The following is a 22,532-nucleotide window of genomic DNA, read 5'->3' as shown; positions in this document are numbered from 1 at the left end:
TCTTCAATGTTGAATTGGGACAAGGCTAACAGGCATAACATTTTAGAATTTTCCATTGAAGTCTTCAAATTACAAATTTAAAATATCCAAGCTTCGGAAAATCGTCAGCAGATGGCGCTATATACAGCTCATCAACAGACTATATTAGCCTTCCAGAACATGCAAAATAATAAACTTTACACATAACCACGGCGCCACTATCAAACAATTACAAAAAATATCGTATGAACAATGTTTAGTTCCAAAATTTTCCGCACGCATAGATAAATTTGTACAAATCACCATACCTCCAAGCGCAGCGCCACTGTCTAACATTAATAGTTTAAATGTATGTTGTAGCGTTAGTTCCAAATTTGTCCGCATGTAACATAAACTTTGTAAATTTTCGTGAGGTCGGATGCGGTCAAGGCAATACAAGATTCTTCGCAATTTGAAATAAGAGTAAATATAGATGTCTAGATAAGAAAACGCCGTTATTTTAGTCTAAAATACGTTACGCTAAAGCCCTTTTGAGTTTAAACTAGTGATATTGAGTTCATATTGTGTGAATCATGGTAATTTCACAATATTATTGTTTATTACGTGCTTGGACGTGTTTTAAAATCAGCTTCAGTACGGTTACCATCAGTTTGTCACTGACATAAACGCCGTCGAGAACGTAATTTACTTTCTATACATCCCGTTTGCACTAATATGCGAGTGCGAGCGAGATGTATAGAAAGTAAATTACGTTCTCGACGGAGTTTATGTCAGTGACAAACTGATGGTAACCGTACAGGACCACTCGTGGACCAATTTGAATAACTTTGTCCCAATCAAGTTCGCATTTATTAAGAAATACGTAAAAAATGGAACAAAATTTTAATGTTATATAATAAGGCTGTTGTGGTTGAAGCGGAAAGATCTAGGTCACAGCGGCGTTGAAATCATAAATAAAGGTTTTAGCACATTCAGGTTGGTCAACATAAACAAAATACCGTCACATTAACAAAAGTAGATTTTTTCTTAAGAGGGCATCAACTTGCACACTAGCGCCACTGCTAAATAATTATTTAAATTTAACGACAGGTATTTAAAAAAACCGGGCAAGTGCGAGTCGGACTCGCGCACGAAGGGTTCCGTACCATAATGAAAAAAAACAAAAACAAAAAAGAGCAAAAAAAAAAACGGTCACCCATCCAAGTACTGACCACTCCCGACGTTGCTTAACTTTGGTCAAAAATCACGTTTGTTGTATGGGAGCCCCATTTAAATCTTTATTTTATTCTTTTTTTAGTATTTGTTGTTATAGCGGCAACAGAAATACATCATCTGTGAAAATTTCAACTGTCTAGCTATCACGGTTCGTCAGATACAGCCTGGTGACAGACGGACGGACGGACGGACGGACGGACGGACAGCGAAGTCTTAGTAATAGGGTCCCGTTTTACCCTTTGGGTACGGAACCCTAAAAAGGGGCCGCTTGGTACTGTATTGTGTATTAAAGTACCTTTTGAATACATTAAACTAGTTTTTATGTTGCTGGATTCGTCAATTTATGCGTCCAAAGTTAAAACGGCCGTTTTTATTTTGAGTTCCTAGATCGACGAATCATGCAACATAGAAACTAGTCCGATGTATTCTAAAGGTACTTAAATACAAAATACAGTACGTAGCGGCCCCCTTTTTTAAATATCTTTAGTTAAGGGGCCCACTGATTATTAACAGTCCGCCGGACGGTATCGGACTGTCAGTTAGAACAAAATTTTGACAGTTCCGAACAACCGACAGGCCGATACCGTCCGGCGGCGGCGGACTGTTAATCAGTGGGCCCCTTTAAATTTAAATAATCACGATTGGGTCAAACAGTAAACTGTGTTATGTCTTTCCTGTAGACATACACAAGAGTTAAGGGCTATAAAGGTTAATTTTCTTATTTAACCCTTATCCACGTGAAAAGGTCCTCAGTCCGTGAAAAATAAAACTAGTGTGTTCGCGCGAACTGTACATTTTTCTCTCCTGTGGGCAATAGTTAGCAGCTTGTGGGCATGTAAGTAATGATTTTATCATAGTTCTCTAAATAAAAGGAGGACCTTTTCACGTGGATAAGGGTTAAATAAGAAAATTAACCTTTATAACCATTAACTCTTGTGTATGTCTACAGGAAAGACATAACACAGTTTACTGTTTGACCCGATTATTTAGCAGTGGCGCTAGTGTGCACGTTGATGGGCTCTCAAAAGGTAATCTTACGCGTGTAACACGATGTGTGTGTACAGTCAACAACAGAGCTATGAATACAGGCAAAGTGTCAAAAATATGTATACAGTACTTTATTGCCTGTACATTAAGGTCGTGTATACATATTTTTGGCACTTTGCCTGTATTCATAGCTCTGTTGTTGACTGTACAATAATTTATGTACGAGTATATGGTGGTCGCGGAGCGTGCCATGTTAGGTATCGTGGACCGAATACCGTGAGTCGATACCATGCCGAATACGATAACCGGGTCACAAGCACGAGGACCGGGGCTTAGACAAAAAAACAAGCATTAAGAATAAAAACAAGCGCAAGTCGGACTCACCCACCGAGGGTTCCGTACTTTTTAGTATTTGTTGTTATAGCGGCAACAGAGATACATCATCTGTGAAAATTTCAACTGTCTAACTGTCTATGTATCACGGTTCATCAGATACAGCCTGGTGACAGACAGACGTACAGTGGAGTCTTAGTAATACTCGTAGAGTCCCCTTTTTACACTTTCGTTACGGAACCCTAAAAACGGATTAGCAGTCTAAAGACGAGAGTTGAAATGTAGGCTAGAGCCTAATTCTAGCTAGAGCCTAAGTTCGCTAACTTATTCTAGCTATAGTTCGTTTTTTTTAGCATTAGAAAGAACTTGCAAGAAGGTAAGCGATCTTGACATGTCTTTTAAATGAAAAACGCTTTTTAAAAATCAAAAACTATTACTTATGAAAGCAAAAGAATATAAATGATCGTATTAGATTCATAATTGTTACATATTTGCCGTAACTTATTTTTAAAATGTGTTTGTCAATTAAGAGACACATCAAGATTGTTTACCTAATTTCTAATGCTAAAAAAAACGAAGTATAGAAAAATAGCCAAACCTAACCTACTTTATAAATATACTAGCGACCCGCCCCGGCTTCGCACGGGTTACACTAAACCCAAAAAGAGTAGATAGTATAGAGGGGTCCTGTCAGCATAGTAAATTTTGTAGGCACTGTAAATTTACTGCCATCTATCGACACACGACTAAAACTCAAAATGAAAACGTATAAAATTATCAAAAAAATGTATTTATATGGATAAATGATTTTATTATTTTTATATCATTTTGACCCATGTTCATTCACTATGTGTTAAAATTGTTAAATATGAAACGGTGTCGTCACGCCATCTAGCCGAGCATAGGCCAAAGGTGTGTGCGCCATCTATCCGAGAATGACTTTTTCTTGATTTCCGAGGCACGTTTTTTTCTTAGCCTTAATTCATCTTATACGAAGTTACATATGTGTTTGGTACGAGTATTGCTTTTATTAGTATTAAACATAAACGTCACTAAAAAGTGTCCCCTCAGCTTGATGACAAGTTACCTTTCAGGTATCTTGACGCTGGTCTTCCGTGGAGACCTATCCAAGCGATCGCTTCAGCACGTAAACTTAACTAACACTTTATCGCGAACATACATACACACCAGTGGCGGCGCGTCCCTAAAAGCCGATTCCCACCGGCTTGCCTGCTTTTGGACGTTTGAGCAGAGATGTAAAGGAAATATGTAAGCCAAATTAGCCCCGGCTTGCCTATGGATATGTTTGACGCGCCGCCGCTGATACACACAAACAGACAGACGCCGAGGGGACCTTGTTTTATAAGATGTAGTGACAATAACAGATATACGACCCGTTTCGAACTTTAAGAATTAATAGATATAGAAACGATATGGATTAGATATTCCAATGTCAAATGTGACGTTTCTTCAAACACAAACGTCACTATTCACACTGACACATCTAATCCATATCGTTTCCAGATCTAGTAATTGACGTATCTTAAAGTTCGATAGCCTAACGCAACCTAGCCTCACATAACGCGCATGCATGTTCACTATTTACCTATTTATCAACATATCACGCGATCGACGAGTGATAGCGATACGATAAGAGGTCAAATCGATAGTACGTATAGTACGTAATCTATTACGTTTGTATTTACTCCCATTGCCATTCATTTATTACGTAAGACGATTTGGGGGAGGAGGGAGTTCGACTATGTCTTATTTTTTTTTACAAGCCTTTATTTACTTTCACCTGTCCCGTTGTCTGTCTGTCTGTAATCAAATCTTGCAAGTTAAATTGTTCCACTTCCCGGTTTCCGATTCAGCTGAAATTTTGCATGCATGTATAAATCGGATGACCATGCAATATTATGGTACCATTGTATGGTGGTCGAGCTGATCTGATGATGGAGACAGGAGGTGGCCATAGGAGCTTCTGTGATGAAATGAAACAACGCAACCTAATTGTGTTAGGTGTTTTTAGAATGGTCTCGATGAGTATTAGTTGTCTGTTGTAAGAAAAGTACAGTCATGTAGCGATAAAAGCTTGTACCAAAAATAAAATGTTTGTCAAAAACTTATTTCCTACAAGGGGAGGGACCCATCCCTCCCCCTTTGTAAGAAGTCACTGTCATATTATGTCAATTGTCAGCGTGGTGAAATAAGCGCCCTATCTATTTAGTGAACGTCAACGGGTTGCCCTTAGCGGCGGCCATCTTTGTTTACAACTCTATTTTCGCACGCCACGTGGACACGTGCACTACGAGTTTGGCAATAAAACTAACACTACACAATTTACGGCAATAATTATTAGAACACATCGATGTGTGGAACACGTGTGGAGAGTCCAAATAAATGTGCCCGGACACGGTGACTAAAATATGTAAACGCTTTGACTAAATGTACACTTTAACACTATTTATTTTATCATAGAATTTGTAAGACGGTAACGGAATGGACAAAACGAAAAATATACGGATATATTAGGACACTTTTTTTCTCATATTAGGAAAAATTAGAAGTAGAGATAACATAAAAAAATCCAAAAAATGGTGGTATGTACAGCTTTTAAAAAAAACGGGCACGTGTAATGGGTCTTTAAAAAGACAAATGTTATCATTATCATTATCAAATAGCAGTAAACAGTTTTCATACGTAAATCTTAAATGTAAAAATAAAATTTAGAGTCATCTACACTTCCGCGCTTATGGGGGGTTGTCAGTATTCTTTACTAGACTGGTACTAGTACTAGGTTACTATACTGGAAGCAGACTCCCAGAATCAATACCGAAGGTAGACGGCAAAGTCGGCAATGAGGAAACAAAGAGGGAGCATCGCTCGCGCCGTCTGGCCACGAACGTTCACCCCCGGCCCTTGTAGGGCACAGAATACCCGACTTTGAGTTATGAAGCGTTTACAAGAGTTACTTTTCATTTTGAGTTTTGAGTGATACGATACAGTAAAGTTTCAGTCGCTTTATACTCGTACCTACAGTAGGTACCTAATTCTTTAAGCATCGCTCGCGCCGTCTGGCCACTAACATTTACCCCTGGCCCTTTTAGGGCACAGAATACTCGACTTGGCTTTGTAAAGCGTTTTGTAAACTTTAAACGAGCAATTCTTGTATATATATCTCAGAAACGGCTCTAACAATTTCGATAAAAATTAGCTATATGAGTTTTTGGAGGGGAAAAATTGATCTAGCTAGGTCTTATCTCTGGGAAAACGCGCATTTTTGAGTTTTTATATGTATTCCGAGCAAAGCTCGGTCTCCCAGACATTTTAAATAACTTAAATGAGCATCGCATTAGGGACATCATCTTTCGACGGGAGAGACGGTATAAACAATTTAAGTTTATAGTTCGTTTTTTTAGCATTAGAAATAAGGTAAACAATCTTGATGTGTCTTTTAATTGAAAAACACATTTAAAAAATAAGTTACGGCAAATATGTAACAATTATGAATCTAATACGATCATTTATATTCTTCTGCTTTCTTACCTAATAGTTTTTGATTTTTAAAAAGCGTTTTTCAATTAAAAGACATGTCAAGATCGCTTACCTTCTTGCAAGTTCTTTCTAATGCTAAAAAAAATGAACTATAGACGAAAATTGTAAAACTCGTTATTGTTATGGTTTCGCGCGCGCGAATTCGCAATTAGCGTCAGTTTGGGGTTTTTAACCGGTCATCGACTCTCGCGCAGCCTCTATTGCGCGTAGGCTTGATGCCATGAAATCATCGCGCACGGCGCCTTATTAAAAATTTGACTAACACAAGCATCAGCAACACTTCTCAACTTAACTGTCCATCGGTGGACCTTATGCCTTTTGTAATAAGGTTTACGGACTGTCAGTTAATAGTGTGGGCGAAGGTACTTCTGACGCCTCCGTGAGCTGTAGAGCTCGCGACCCTCATGGCTCGGCCATTTTGAGAAATTTCGAAAAAACTAAATCGACAAATTTTTTTTAATACAGTTGCTCAAAAAGTGCTACTTTACGTAGCTGTTTAGCGTGCGGAAAGTTGGTTATCTCGAACTAGTGCTTTTTACTTTTCCAATTTTTTTAAATTTATACTTGTTCCAATTCACGACTACTTATTGATGAGTGTTAATATTAGTTTCCTTTAAACGTCGTAATCAGCATAAAAACCTACCGTTAATGTAAGAATACGAAAAATATTACATATTTCATATTTAATTACTTACCTCTTCATCATTATAACACGTTTATTTTTTAATATTCAATATTGAAAATTCCGTTCTTAATAAGTTGACTGAATGGAACGGAATAGCTGCCAAACGCCCATAGATATAATATACTTAAAGACGACGTCTAACCGAGCTGTCACTGTTACCACTTTTGTTTAGTGTACGATTAACAATGTTTTTCTTATTTTTTCGCAACTGTATTAAAAAACGTCGTTCGATACACGTGCGGAAATGTCATTCTTCACTCGTCCCGATATCTCGGTACTCGTGAAGTAATGACATACCTTCCGCACTAGCATCGAAATGTACTATTTTAACATGCTCCATGGACATTAAACATAACTGGATGGCGGACATTGGCCAAAAAGTGTGTCCACATGAGATAGTCAAGGTGGGCCGTTGTATCTCTTTCTAATTAGGGTGACCATACGTCTTATGTATGTGATATTAGGATAACATTTAAATATACAGGGCGTCCCACGGCGATGCCACATGGAGGGAAAGTACCTTAAATATCATAGATAGCATATTTTGCTGAAAGAAGACTTCATTTTATTTTTAAAACTTAGTAAAGTTGCATTCATACTTTTTTAATTTTTTTTGAAAAAAAATGTATGGAAAAAAATTATCGCGTCATTGGAGGAAAAGTACCTTAATTATTGTAAATGAACATCTTACTGAAAGAAAAAACAAGTTGAATTGCATTTTAAATAATTTCATGGTTAAAGCGGGAATCGAACCCGCTACACGAGAAAAATTTGGCAAAAAAATAATTCTCACATTGAAGCCTTTCGATCGGTATGACAAAGCTACAAGGTATTTTTTTTTCTCGTAGTGGGTTCGATTCCCGGTTTAACCATGAAATTATTTAAAATGCAATTCAACTTGTTTTTTTAAATCGAAATAATGTCTTCTTTCAGTAAGATGTTCATTTACAATAATTAAGGTACTTTTCCTCCAATGACGCGATAATTTTTTTCCATACATTTTTTTTCAAAAAAAATTAAAAAAGTATGAATGCAACTTTACTAAGTTTTAAAAATAAAATGAAGTCTTCTTTCAACAAAATATGCTATCTATGATATTTAAGGTACTTTCCCTCCATGTGGCATCGCCGTGGGACGCCCTGTGTAGTTTGACCAGGATCTTTTCTTAATCGGGGGTTATTCGTCGACCGCCATATTGGTAACATCGCCTCGTGATTCATTTCTTTGTTTTTGCTCATTAATGTTGTTTAAAGTGTAATATTGATAGCGTATTATGCAGTAAATTAATGTGGAAGTGTGCAGATAATGAAAAATTAATCATGAAACGCGTTTAACCACCATTCTGGCGTCAACGCCGGGTAGCCCACGAGGGTCCTTGTAAAGTCCAGCTATCACCTTACAAGAGCTCATAACCCTAATACCGAACAACGTCGTGCTCTACGAGCATTTGGTATTTCTACCTCTAACCGTGGCTGGCTAGAGCCCTAGAGGCCATAATTTGATAGTTTTATACCGTACACTGGCTAAAGTTTATTTATTACAAATAATATTAATTCGATCCCACGTGGGATCCACTTTGACGTTGGCGAAATCATCGACAGTATCGATGGAGCCATATTACCCAAAGATTGATTGATTTTCTTAATCGTGCATAGTTATATTAGTAATAGAAATCATACTGTCTTTTCGCCTAAAAAGGGATGGATATAGTTTTTTCTCTTCTGTAAAACGCTTCACACAACCTTAGGTACTTAATTTAGTTGTTCTAAATGGTGTGTTCACATTACGGCACCTATGCAATTAAAACTGCACGAGGCCATGCGCTTGGCGAGGAAGAGAACCCTATGGAGGAACCTGGTCTTCAACAGAAGGATATGATGTCACGATCCTCAGTATTGAGGGACCAACTGAAGAAGAAGAAGAGCTGTTACTAGTAGGCGTAGGTACTGGACCACGAACATGGTCGATCGTCAGGAAGGTGGTCCGCCGTAACGTCTGTCAAGAACACAGGTATGAGTGAGAGAGATAGAGAGACAAATATGCTGACAGAACCAGAGGGTCTACTGTGAACCATGTTCGACGTGTTGCCTCTCTGTCACACTTACGTACGAATTTACAAGTGCGACAAAGACGCAACGGGGTCGGCTCTCAGGACAGTGGAGGAACTACATACAGTATTTGCCGCCTTAGGCCCTAAGCCCAACATAGCAAGCTCTAGCCGCCCCCCCTTTCTCAGCACCCATCATATAGACTGCCGCCCAAAATATCTGGCCGCCCTAGGCCCGGGCCTACTCGGTCTTAGGGCAAATTCGTAACTGCCTGAGGGTCGCGTGGGTCCGCTACGCCCGCTTGCTATCGTTTTTAACTAGGACGCTTGTCACTGGACCATAGACATCGAACTTTGCAAATTGCGAGCATCTTTCTCTGTTACTGTAATTACTCCTTTATAGGAGTAAAAGAGAAAGATGCCCGTAATTTGCGAACTTCGGTGTTCACGGTGCTAGGCCACCTGTGCGAAAAGAGAAGAGTCGTGAAATGTAAAGAAATTAGTGATGTGCCGTTCTTAGTAAATTTTCCAAAGAGGGTAAATTCCCATAACGTTTCTGGTATCGTCCCAAAAGTCAGTAAATTACGATAAAGTTCTATTTTTCTTTTATTATCAATGTGTTTATTATTATTATTATAACAATGCATAAATGTGTCTGTAATGTTTAAGGACTTTGGATTTCAATTTTGGCAATTATTTATTCTGTATTGGCTCTCATTTCACCAATTTAAACATGCCGAAATAAATACATACCTATTTATATAAACTTACTTAAGTACCTAATAAAAATTGTGTAACACTGATTCTCATCGTGCCGACATCATAGTCACCCTAATGAGTTTGACAATGTTGTCTTGTATTTTTATCGCAAAATGTAATAATTGTGGCTTCCTGGTGAAACAATATTCCACAATTAGAAATTCTTTCACTCCCACAACCTTTAACGCAACATTTATTCGCCATTTTTAGGAAATTTTGCATTCACGTGTTTTGATAACATGTCATGACGATAGGGATACCAATTAACATTCAAAGTTTCTACAATGTCTACCACACCAAAATAAAAGGTTTTTTTTTGTTGTCCACATGCTTGGTTAAATCAGGTAATAATATTGACATCATACTTATTTACAAATTTCTTAAAAGATATCAGAACCTTACTCTGAATATAGCATTTAAATAATATAAGAAGTTATTTAATTTGAGTAGTATATTGATATAAATACTACCACAATGGTATATTTTTAATATTGGCAACACGTGCGAGTGAGACACCGCGACCCACCTTTGCTATCTCAAGTGGACCGTTTTCTCTAGTCTGGTACGAACGTCTTTCTAGCTCGGTGATAAAGTTCAATTTAGTATGGCAAAAAAAGTGACAATGCAGTCCATCTTATAAGTCCATGACATGCTCACAAAATTTCACGAGGGTTCGGTTCAGAAATGAGACCAGTACGCTTACCATCAGTTTGTCACTGACATAAACGCCGTCGAGAACGTAATTTACTTTCTATCCCGTTTGCACTAATATGTCAGTACGAGCGAGATGCATAGAAAGTAAATTACGTTCTCGACGGCGTTTATGTCAGTGACAAACTGATGGTAACCGTACTGTACGGCTACCATCAGTTTGGAATTGACATAAACGTTATCGTGAACGTAATTTACTTTCTATATATCTCTTTCGCACTAATATGTCAGTACGAGCGAGATGCATAGAAAATAAATTACGTTCACGATAGCGTTTATGTCAATGCCAAACTGATGGTAGCCGTACAGGTCTCATCTATCTCACTGCAAAACATCAATGACATTGAACTTTATCTTTTATGAATAGAAAATATTAATTCACATTAAACTGCCACAAATTTAATTAGTTCTTCGTCATAATAATCTGAAAAAGACCAATAATTTGTATGTAAAGAAAAGGTACCTTGTGGTTAAGTTACATGATGAGGCATGACGATAATGGAACAGTTAGGATTAAACTAATAATATTTTGGGGTTAAGGTGGTATAAATCGTCTATTTCTTATCAATAATATATTTTGAATGCCATTGAAGACAAGCGGCTTTGAGGTTCAATGACCTCAGATATTCCATATGGCAATGCGTCGGGTATTGGCATTTTTCAGCAATCCAATGGCAGATTTATTGCATGCGACCAAACCATATGAAGATATTCTAGTTAAGAAAGACTTGACGAGAGTAACTTTGGTATAATAGCAGGCTACTTGGATTTGTAATGTCGGTCGATGTACGGTTATGATATTTGCTAGGCACCCCAACCAGAACTCAAATCAAATCAAAAATCAAATTAGTTTTTCAGAATGCTAATACAGTTCTCTACCAAACTTCTTTTCCCGTATTGACTAGATTTTTTGGGAATTTTCAATCTTTTTCCATAAGGTACCTTTTCTACTAAACTCTAAGACGACATTACTAGGCTTATAAGTCTTATAACTAACTTATAACAAAAATAAAAACAGGTAAACAAACGTTACGCATTAAGGTTTCAGATCACACAATAAAAAAAAATTGAACATTTTTTCACCTTTTTACAAAACATTTAATATCTCCGAAACTAGAAACCCTCATAAGGTACCTTTTCCCATGGAACGACACATTTAAGGTTTTGTGTAACCCGTGCGAAGCCGGGGCGGGTAGCTAGTATATAAATATATATAAATAAACCAGGTGTTTGAGCCTTACCGTCTGCAAAACATATGTCACAGCAAGGTGAGCGCAATCGATACCTAGTAAGGCCATGGTGGCGATGTAGGTCACAACTGGTATAGGGGCCGTATGCGTTGGTAGGTCTGCCATCTTGTGGCCTGAATTGGAAACTAACCGTATATTGACACTTCACGCCTAAGCAAGTGCCCTCTATAGTTCACGTTTTCTTGTGCATTGTAGGTTCTGCCATCTTGTGATTTGGAAGCTTAAACTTGACATATAGACTTCGCACCATTAAAGAGAATTTGAAATAGAGAGTTACTGTCATGGTCAATTATGTATTAGCTATTAGCTACAGTACATTTACTGATTTACATTTACTGCCATCTTTCGACAGAAGATTAAAACTGTTAGAACGCCATTTGACTTTGATTATTATTCTATCACTGTTAAGGCCCATTTACATGGTGCGATTTTCTCGCCTCGAACGCTCGATTATCGTAGCACGAGGAAAAATATAGTATTATGTAAACTAAACGTACGATATGGTACTAGAAGGAGCGATAATCGCCTCGCCTTTGCTGATTGGATGTCTCCGTGTAAACAAAATTTTAATGCGAGAATCGCATTTCGAGATTTTCGAGTTCATATTTGTTGGTGTCCCAATTTTATGCGTTTTTGGGACATTTAAAATGTTTTATTAATAGCCAAAACGCACAACAATATTTTTCTTTTCATACCTAGTGTATTTTGTGATGTTTGACCAATGTACTCTGGGGGGTGAATTATGTAGGTCATACTGAACAGCTTTTACTGTGGAGTGTGGAGCCAACCCCGAAATCGCGGAAAACAAATCTGCTTGTTCCATAGAAAACATTGACGAATTATGACTCTTTGAAATTTATGACAACCTACTATGGAGTAGGTAAAAGTTCTTTTGTATGAACTACATTATGTAATTATGTATTCACCCCTCAGAGTAATGTTGTCGTTTCCCGGCAAATTATTTTTTCTTAATAGCAACGTCACGTTACTTCAGCCAAGAGCCAATATTAAAATACTCGTAAATGCAACTTAAAATATATTAAAATTCAAAATAATGAAAGAAACAAGAAATATTTACTAAGAATATTGACAGTATAGTGAAAAGATTAGTAACTAATCACGTAAGTTGACAGGTAAAACTCGTACGAAAATCGGTTCGCACCGATTCGTGCGATACTCGCACGTACGTGAAAAAATGTCATACGAGAACCAGTAGACGAGTCGAGAAATCGTATGCAAATATCTCCCTAGAACGCAGCTCCCCATGTAAACTATTTCGCCTGGCGATAATCGCCATTCGAGTATCGCATGACATAATCGTAGGCGAGTTTTTATTTCTCGTATGAGTGTAAACATTTTTATTCGATAATCGCCTGACGATTATTGCATACGATAATGTCATACGATTTCTCGCCCCAAAACGTGCGAGAAACTCGCACCATGTAAATGGGCCTTTATGTGTTAACTTGTTAAATTTTAATGCCATCTACTCGAGCGTAGGCTGAAGGTTATGGCTCCATCGCGTGAAAACCTTGCACGATAATATTAATATTTAACAAGTTAACACTTATCAGTGAAAGAATAAGGATCAAAGTCAAATGGCGTTCTAACAGTGTTAATCTTCTGTCGAAAGATGGCAGTAAATTTACAGTGGCTACATAATTTACTTTAACAATGCGCCTCTATACACTCTATTCTCTTTGATGGTAAGTATAGGGGCCGTGTGCGTTGTTAGGTTTGCCATCTTGTGGCCTGTACGGTTACCATCAGTTTGTCACTGACATAAACGCCGTCGAGAACGTAATTTACTTTCTATACATCTCGCTCGCACTCGCATATTAGTGCAAACGGGATGTATAGAAAGTAAATTACGTTCTCGACGGCGTTTATGTCAGTGACAAACTGACGGTAACCGTACTGAATCGTAAACATAAACTGTTCACTGACACTTCACGCTTAAGCAAGTGCCCCAGTTCACGTACGTTTTCTTGTCCATTGCAGGTTCTGCCATCTTGTGGTTTGGAAGCTTAAATGACATTTACACTTCGCACACGACATTGAAATAGAGTTGAAAATATTAACCGTTTACTTTCTTCGGCAAAAATAACTCACTGAACCCTAAAACGAATCGTACGATCTAAATTATTCATACCGACGCAAAGGTGTCAAATGTTAAACGTACTTTACAATTATAATATCGTACAACCACCATATTAACAACAAAAACTGAAAAACAACTCAATACCGCTCAGCATAAGGTTCATTTTTACTAGATTTATAGGCCAATTTCTAATAAAAATAGTCGGTAAACTTGAGAATTTCGAATACCCTAAAAATACGTAGTGGCATTCATTTACGCAACGAAATAGACATTTTTTCTCATTGGAATAAGGTGTACAATAGCGTACTTTGAACAAAAAATAGAAATCGAATTTGGAATAAAAAGATCTTCGATATTTAAAATTTATCACTCTTCAACACGAATTTGCATGCAAACATTATTGCGGCGTTCATTCAATTTCGAACCTAAATCCAACGACATAAAGTTAGTTTTCAATTACGCTAGCACTCACCTCTTGCGTGAGCTCGTCTCCACTGTGATGCCCCTCATCAGGCTCCAGCTTCACGTTCGGCGGCGGCGACGCCACGTCCATCTCACTCACACCACTGGAACTAGCCGACGTGAAGCTCGTGCTGGCTCGCTCCCTCTTCACGCCCAAAACCAGCTCGTCGTCGTCAAACATCGGCTGATACACTTCTGTATCTAAAGGCGTGTTTTCCATGAGATACTGTTCTAGGTTATCCTGTTGCTGTTTCACGTCTAGATATTCCAAGTTCCTCAGTTCTTTTACGTCTTCGAAAATATCGCCATAGTCTTGAAGATCAGCAAGGTTTTGGTCAAAGACAGAGTTGGGTTCTCCATATTGGAATTTCTCTGCTTTAGCCGTGAAGTAAGGAACGAATTCGTCCATAGCATTATCGTCGTACAGATCTTCTTGTTCCTTCTTAACTCTGACCTCCAGCACCTCTTCGGGTTCCTTTTTGATCTGCATCTCTTCAGATTGGAAGAAGTCGTTGACATCAAAAGTGCGTGTCGCTATTTCTTCAAAGATGTCTGCCTCCGCTCTCCTACTCGGCGTTTCCTCGAAAGCTTCAAAGTCAACTTTTGTGTCTTCATCAGAATCAGGTTTCGTGTGTTCTTCTTCTGTTCTGTTGTTGAAGTAGTCGGCGGAGAGAGTGACGACGACGTCGGGTGTGTCTCTCTCTACGTCTTCAACTTTGACCTCCTGTGCGACATTGTCGTCGGCGGACACGCCGTCGCTCGTGTCGTTCCCCGCCGCGAGCTCGGGCACTACTGTGTCCGTCGCCACATTATTCACTAAGTATGTATGCAAAACAGGGCCCCGATTATTCCACTGGATATTGTTTTCGGTGAACGAGCTCCCGTATCGACCGAGCGAGTTCAGTTCCTCGAACAGTTGTCTTTCGTAGTTGATCAGTATGTTGTCCAGAGATTTCGGGTGGACGAATCTCGGTCTGATGAGAGTTCTCGCTTCCTGGTCGCCCCAGTCGGATCCGTTGGAGATGTGGAGCCCGGCTAAGAGCTGCTGAGTCTCCGATTCTAAATAGTCGTTCGGATCCACTTTGAGAAGACTCAGCACCAGAGCCAGACGAAGCAACTCGTCACCATAGAGCTTCTTCAACGCGATCATCGTTTCTTTTGCAAGTTACCGTATTAAAAAGTCTATCAGTCTTAAAGCTTGAGCACTATAAATACTGTGAGATCATTGTTATATTATACTTTATTAAAAACTAACGGCAAGTCCTTTTTTTTCTATCTTCTCTCCTCCTTTTGCGTTTGTCCGGTGACATCTTGCGTCACTCACTTGACGGTTCTCGCGTCTGTCACTGCGGCCGCCATGTTGGAATACATCACTGAATCACTGAGTTAGTTATTCTGGTATGGAGCCAGAAGATTGGGAGATTTCTGGAAAACGAACAAAGATGGCCTTGGAGTCTCTTTGCAAGAACAATAGTGCGTAATTACTAATTAAATTGATTACAGTAAATTATATTTGATAATTATGATCGATTTAACCTATTTACATTTGACCTAAGCAACTAAAGCAAGAATAGTGTTGTTTACACGGCAGGTTGAGCAACAAACTATTAATGAAATTCTTCATCATTTGTAAATAATAAGTCAGTTCCTCCTACTCACTACCACAACCCAAAGGTTGACTAGAAGAAGTTGATGATCAATGTTAAGAATAAGACCTAACGTTATCTATCATTATTTCTATTTTGTGACTAGAGACTGAAAGGCTTAGCACATCATTGTGAAAAACGTACACTTTTTCTCCTCTTTAAATAGCTTACTGTTTTTTTTATTTTTGTTTATTTATATATTTCATTAATATTGGTGATTTTGGAATTGATCATCATCATCACCCATCATTCGTCGAATTGAAAACCTCCTCTTTTTTTTAAGTCATTTAAAAAGTAAGTTCATTAAACCCCATTTTCATTGTAATAGTAATAGACATGTGGATATGTTCAAACATATTATTAAAAAACATGTTGCTTACGATAATTTCATTCACCGAAACAAGAAAAAAACATCTCCATGCTAAAGTTCCCAGAAGCTCATTGGATCTGCGCCAGGATTGTAGTCTGAATCCGCGGCTCGAAATATTTACAAAACTTTTTAGTTTTACTACGTAATATTTAGCAGAACTTATAAGGTTACTATGACTACTTTAACCATTTATAATTATAACATTTATAACACTTAGATAATAAGGCAAAAATATTTATCCTATAACATCATGACTTTCTTCTTACCTATTAAAAAATTTCGGGACTTTAAAAAGGCGATGAATTGAATCGTGTTTTTTTTTAATCTGATTCGTTGCTTTTTGCCTTTATTTACTTTTCTATTCACCGGAAAATATTTGTTTCTAAGAAATTAAAAACCGGTTTTTTGTCATAGTAAAACAAGTTACGGGTACCTGTACCTATAACCGGTTATGAATAGAAAATAAATACCGGTTTTGCATGCCCTGTAAAATTATGTAACTATTATTTTGTTGCTTACATCATTTGATCTTTAATAGTGCCTTAGTCACCAAAGTAGTAAACAATAATATTGACAGAATGGTATGTATTAATAGTAAATAAGATAGTGATAGTACTGATAGTAATATGTACATAAATAATAATAATAGATAGTTAACAAACTCCAGTATATAAATTTTTGGCTACGTTTTACTGTCCTCTTCGTGTCTTAAACTGCTTTGTTTTTAAAAAGAGATATCGTAGTAAAGAAATCTAACAAATACGCCATCACCATTCAGTCTCGTTGTACTAATTATAATTAACAAGTGAAAATAAAGTATGAATTAAATAACAAAACTCAAATAGAAAAAAAAAATCAAGAATATATTTGAATTGCCAATATTAAATGGTGTTTATGCAGGAATTGTTTAAATAGTAGACAGATCGATCACAAACAAAAGCTAACTTTTTTTTTAATTCGTAAGTCATTAATCTCAGACAATAGGTAGAGTGTTGCTAGCCAAGTCAATGTATTGATGTATTCAACTAATTTGAATTTAAAAATTTAGTTTGGATACGTGCAACAACTGACGTTCGTATTTACTCTATTGACCTGTACAACACACTTAAATACATTATTTAATTAACATAACTATTGTTTTATTATGGCTACTACATAACAAAAAAAAAAAGTTGATCAAGCAGATCTTGTCAGTAGAAAAAGGCGGCAAATTTGAAAAATGTAGGCGCGAATGGATATCGTCTCATAGAAAATATGAATTTCGCGCCTTATTTTACTGACAAGATTTGCTTGACCATCTTTAGTTACCCCACTAACCCGGTAGCGATTTTGATTGCACAGACTGTACAAGTGTTATTTTAAATGTCAAACTTCTATGAATTTACGACGTTTATAATAACACTTGCACAGACTGTGCAATCAACGCTGCCGGGTTAACTTGGTCTAACTATAATTTAGCTAATTTCAAATAGTATCAATAACAAACGGCAAAGTATGACTCCATCGCGAAAAAATACCTAATTATTATCTCCCCTGACACCACAATAAAAAAAACGCTTTAAAACAACACCAGTCCATAGACAAACAACCTAAAACATTCCCGCGCTCTCGCGAAAAAATACGCACGGGTTTTTTTTTTAATATCCGCGAGACAAAGGTCTTTGTTTACGTCCGAACAGGCGTTCAGAGGCGCGCGCGTTCTGCGATCGACTGCGTACGCCGAAACGCTCGTTCGTTGACCGGCGGTTATTTTTCAGTGAGGATTTGAGGTGAGTGCGATTTTCCAAGGTCACATGCACCAGTGCCAACATAATGAGGTTAACGTTTTGACCATAGCTTATATTCAGATCAAGGTTGTGTTGTCGCCGTCAAATACATCGGAGCGGCGAAGGTGCTCGCAAATATCTGAACACGCCTCTATTGCGAAGGTTTAGATATTTTTGGGCAACTCGGCCGCTCGGATATATTTGATGATTGGTCATTTACATGTGGTTTATTCGATAGCCGTTGCGATCATGACCGCCATTGAGAAAGGCATAAAATATCATTTTAAAGTGATAATTTTTATGATTTAACATAAAGGTAATAAATACCACACAGTATTTATGAGGTACTAGAGTCAGAACAATAAAAGTCTGCAGCGGATTTGATAGCCCACGCAGTCGATGTATTATTTTAAACGTCAAACTTTTATAGAATAGAATAGAATAGAATAGATTTATTCGTAAGCACAAACAATCGGAACAGTACATAGTATAAAAGAAAACACAAAATAAAATATTATATGATATGATAAGTTATGAAATTATGACGTATAAATAACACTGGCACTGCGAGGGCTATCAAAATCGCTGCAGACTTTTCGTGGCTTAACTCTTTTTGAATAGATTTGGTATAACCTCGAGTCTTAAAATGTGGCTTTCCATCAGAGAAGGACCCATCTATCAGAATTTCTATTGATATTTCAGACGAAAAACCCCTTCTTGCGCTTGAAGCATAAGGACTAAGACCCTTCTGTGATGGAAAGTCATAAATACCACATCATGACAAAATTTTAAAAGAAATCGTTGAAATTACTTAAGCACCATTTGCACCATCCCACTAACCCGGAGTTAACCGGTTAAATCGTTAAGGCCCACTTGCACCATTCCACTAACCTGGGGTTAACCGGTTAAACCTGGATTTGCCACGGTTAGCGGTACAATTTGACAGTAGGTTAACGGTTTAACCGCTTAACCCTGGGCTAGTGAGATGGTGCAAGTGGGCCTAAACCTGGTAACCATGGTACTCCAGGTTTAACCGGTTAACGCAGGGTCATTTAATAGTGCCAGTTGCCCTTAGAGTCTGTGCGGAAAGAGAAGAGTCGTGGCAGAAACGGGAACTAACATTTTAAATTTTATATGGCAATCAAACCTTTGACACCTGTCTTGTAAAAAGTAAACAAACTTCTGTCAATGTATATTTTTATTAACAAAAACCGCAAGTTTTATGTATAAAATATTTTCAAAACACGATAAAACCGTACATAAAACCACAAGGAAAATTATATTTAACATTGTTCGGTTTTGTCAGCGGGAAGAAAACGGCTAAAAGCCGACTATCGACTTACAAAAAGTCGCGGAACGTGTTTTCGCTATTCGCGGGTATTGATGTTGGATTTAATATTAAATAATTACCTACTTAATAAGCCCCCTAAGTAACTTGTCTCCGGTACATAATCGGTAAGCATATTCATTCAAAATATATTAATTTTCATAAATATGCAGGTCATTCATGATCTTTAAAATAACTGACAAATAGTCTTGATACTTGCCATTTTATGCATATTTATATGTAATTTCTTTTTCAGGATTGTGTAAAAGTACCTACGGTATCTCGAATAAAAGACCGCTAAGTAGGTGATATGCAAGAATTCGTAATCTACGTGCCGGATTCAAGCACATCCAGTTCAGATGAAGATAGTTCTATGAGTGTCCCTGGTTGTTTTGAAGCTAGCTTAAACATAAGTGACATTGAATATTTTAATTCAGACTTCGATTACAAAGAATAAAACGTTTTCTAATAAAATATTTCTTTATTTGTAAGTTCGTTTACTAGGTTCTGAATAAAACTTTTTCTAATAAAATATTTCTTTATTTGTAGGTTCTGTTAGTTACGAAATTATATTTCATATTTAGCAGTGACTTTTCGGCGAAGTAAAATATCGTGAGATGAGAGAACCGGACATATCCCAATAAGGCCTACCTACCTACGCACTATTTTTATTCATATTCATATTTATTATTAATAATGTACACATACATTACAAGTCAAGTTTAAATATATCCCAGATAAAATTACAGTTCTATTGCCCAATTTCTACCCGATCTACCCGGTTTTAATAACTGTTGGACTGCACAGATTAGGCAGTACATAAATGAGACTCGTATCTTGTTTGGTACAAAAATTACAGTTGTATTGGGCAGATTCTTAAATAGTTTTAGCAGTTTTGTCAATCGCAGTGACTTTTTAGTATCTGAGATATAAAAACAAGTGTGTTTTAAAAAGAAAACTAGTGCCTGCGCTAAATCAGAGGATTGAGTTGACGAGCCGACACCACCACCAGGCTCCGTTTAGTAAGCCGTGGTAAAAAACCGGAACAAAAGGGATTCAAGTATCATGACCTTTAGTGTCGTACTATAATCACGTGACCAGTGTTGTCAGCATAGCAAAAACCATAAAATAGCACTGGCGCGCCCTCAAATCCCACGACTCTTCTCTTTCCGCACAGACTCTAGTAATTAGTAACATCATAATATTTATAATTAATAAAACTACGGACGTATTATTTTTAGCTTAGTTTCCTCGTAGTTACGCTAAACGACCTCCAGCCGAGCCGCCCCTGACCGCGAACGACGTTCGACATGTTGCCTCTCTATCGCACTTGTACATTCGTACGTAAGTGTGACAGGGAGGCAACACGTAGAAAGTGGTTCGCGGTAGGCCCTCTGTTCTTTGTCCTCTCGCTTCCGTCATCTTACTCATATGTGTCATAGTGTACACTCATACTATAGTGGTCGCATTAACAACTGGCGACTGATGCAATAATGCCGTCACTCTCACTCTTGATTGGTCTTAACAAGGGTAAAGGAGATAGTGTTATGTGTGTTCATCGCCAGTTGGCATTGCGGTAACTATACTATGAATTCCGGAATATCGGACCGATTTTTAAGATGTTGCAATACCGGAATTGAAGAGGACTAATATCAATTGAAATTCCGGTATTGGATTTTTTTAGTTTCGTTTTATAAAAAATGATGTAGTTACGACTAACTGCAATTTTTTGAAATATTTCGACCTAAATATTTATTTAATTAATCTAATTATTTAAATAGTAACAACCGGATATAGCATCAAACAAAAAATTTCGTTACAATTTGTAAACAATAAAAAAGGACTTTTAAACGGTCAATATCAATACCGGTATTAAATCCAATATCGGATTTTAATACCGGTATTGAGAATGGTCCTATATTGGTTGCCCTGCTACCGACACAATACATAAATACAAATGGTAGATTTTTATATTATTTTTAAAGAAACCGGTTAGGTTAGATTATTTTTTGGCGGAAATCCTATGTCTATAATAAATCGCTACCATTTGAGATAAGAAATCGAATCCATTTTATTTAAAGAATATTGTTATCAACAGAATCAAACGAATTTAAAAACAACATGTTTATTTAATTTCCCCTAGCCTAGAACTGCGACGCAATAACTACATGTTTACATTTTATAAAAGTGAGGTCAGAATAGAACATGGCTGCCAAATTGACGGGTGAAATGAGGAAAACAATCTCCATGTATCAAAAAGACTCAAAAAGTGTCCGTCAAAAAACCTTGAATAGATGGCGCCACACCTAAAACATTTGATAAAAAAATTCAAATCATTGACATCGCACTTCTCTCCGTCAATGACGCTTACATTCTTAGCTAGTCTGGAGAGATTAATATAATAATAATTAAGCCTATATACGTCCCACTGCTGGGCACAGGCCTCCTCTCAAGCACGAGAGGGTTTGGGCTGTAGTCCCCCCGCTGGCCCAATGCGGATTGGGGACTTCACATACACCTTTTGAATTTCTTCGCAGATATATGCAGGTTTCCTCACGATGTTTTCCTTCACCGAAAAGAGATTAAGGAACTATTATTTATAGCTGACAGCTGGACAATATTATGCAACAGTTCTGCCATAAGAGATTGTCGTCCATCTGTTATATGTTTTTTTTTACAAGCTTTTATTTAGTTTCACCTGACCGTTGTCTGTAATCAAATCTTGCAAGTTAAATTTGATCCACTTCCCGGTTTCCAATTGAGCTGAAATTTTGAATGCATGTATAAATTGGATGACAATGCAATATTATGGTACCATCGAGCTGATCTGATGATGGAGACAGGCGGTGGCTATAGCAACTCTGTGATGAAACAACGCAACCTAATTGTGTTAGGCGTTTTTAGAATTGTCTCGATGAGTATTAGTTGTCATGTCTGTCGTAAGAAAAGTACAGTCAGCGATAAAAGCTTGTACCAAAAATGCAGTTTTTGCCAAAAACTTATTTTTACTAAAAGTCACTGACTTATTAAACCGCCCTCGTACCGCCCATAGGGTGAAAGCTCTCTCCGGAATTATTTTTTTATTTACACCTTTTGTTTATGGACTGACATTGAAGGGACATAAAGGCCGTTTCCCCGCGCGTTCCAAATTTAAATCAAACGGATCTTTCTTTTATACTGTACATGTAGCATTGAGTCGTTAAAATCGAATTAAGAATCGATTTAATGCTCTTTTAAGATAGATGGGACGTAAAATACAAGTTTTTATTATTATGCGTTCAAAGTCTATAAGGGACTGCGATACCTTGTGTAAAAATGCTTCAAAAGAAGGTATTA

The 22,532-nt window shown here is 37.4% G+C and overlaps 1 protein-coding gene across 1 annotated transcript in view; it reads right to left on the bottom strand.

Moving 5' to 3' along the window:
- The window catches only part of LOC134677463 (segmentation protein cap'n'collar-like), a 166,383-nt gene that overhangs the window by 125,034 nt on the left and 18,817 nt on the right, over window positions 1–22,532 (bottom strand). The window contains exon 2 of the mRNA XM_063535945.1: window positions 14,098–15,512. Coding sequence (XP_063392015.1) covers window positions 14,098–15,237 — 1,140 coding nt within the window. The 5' untranslated portion in view covers window positions 15,238–15,512. The remainder of the gene's footprint in view (window positions 1–14,097; window positions 15,513–22,532) is intronic.

This window comes from Cydia fagiglandana, chromosome 26 (assembly GCF_963556715.1).
Source record: "Cydia fagiglandana chromosome 26, ilCydFagi1.1, whole genome shotgun sequence".
Taxonomy (NCBI): Eukaryota; Metazoa; Arthropoda; class Insecta; order Lepidoptera; family Tortricidae; genus Cydia; species Cydia fagiglandana.
This window is presented reverse-complemented; position numbering and strand designations above follow the sequence as displayed.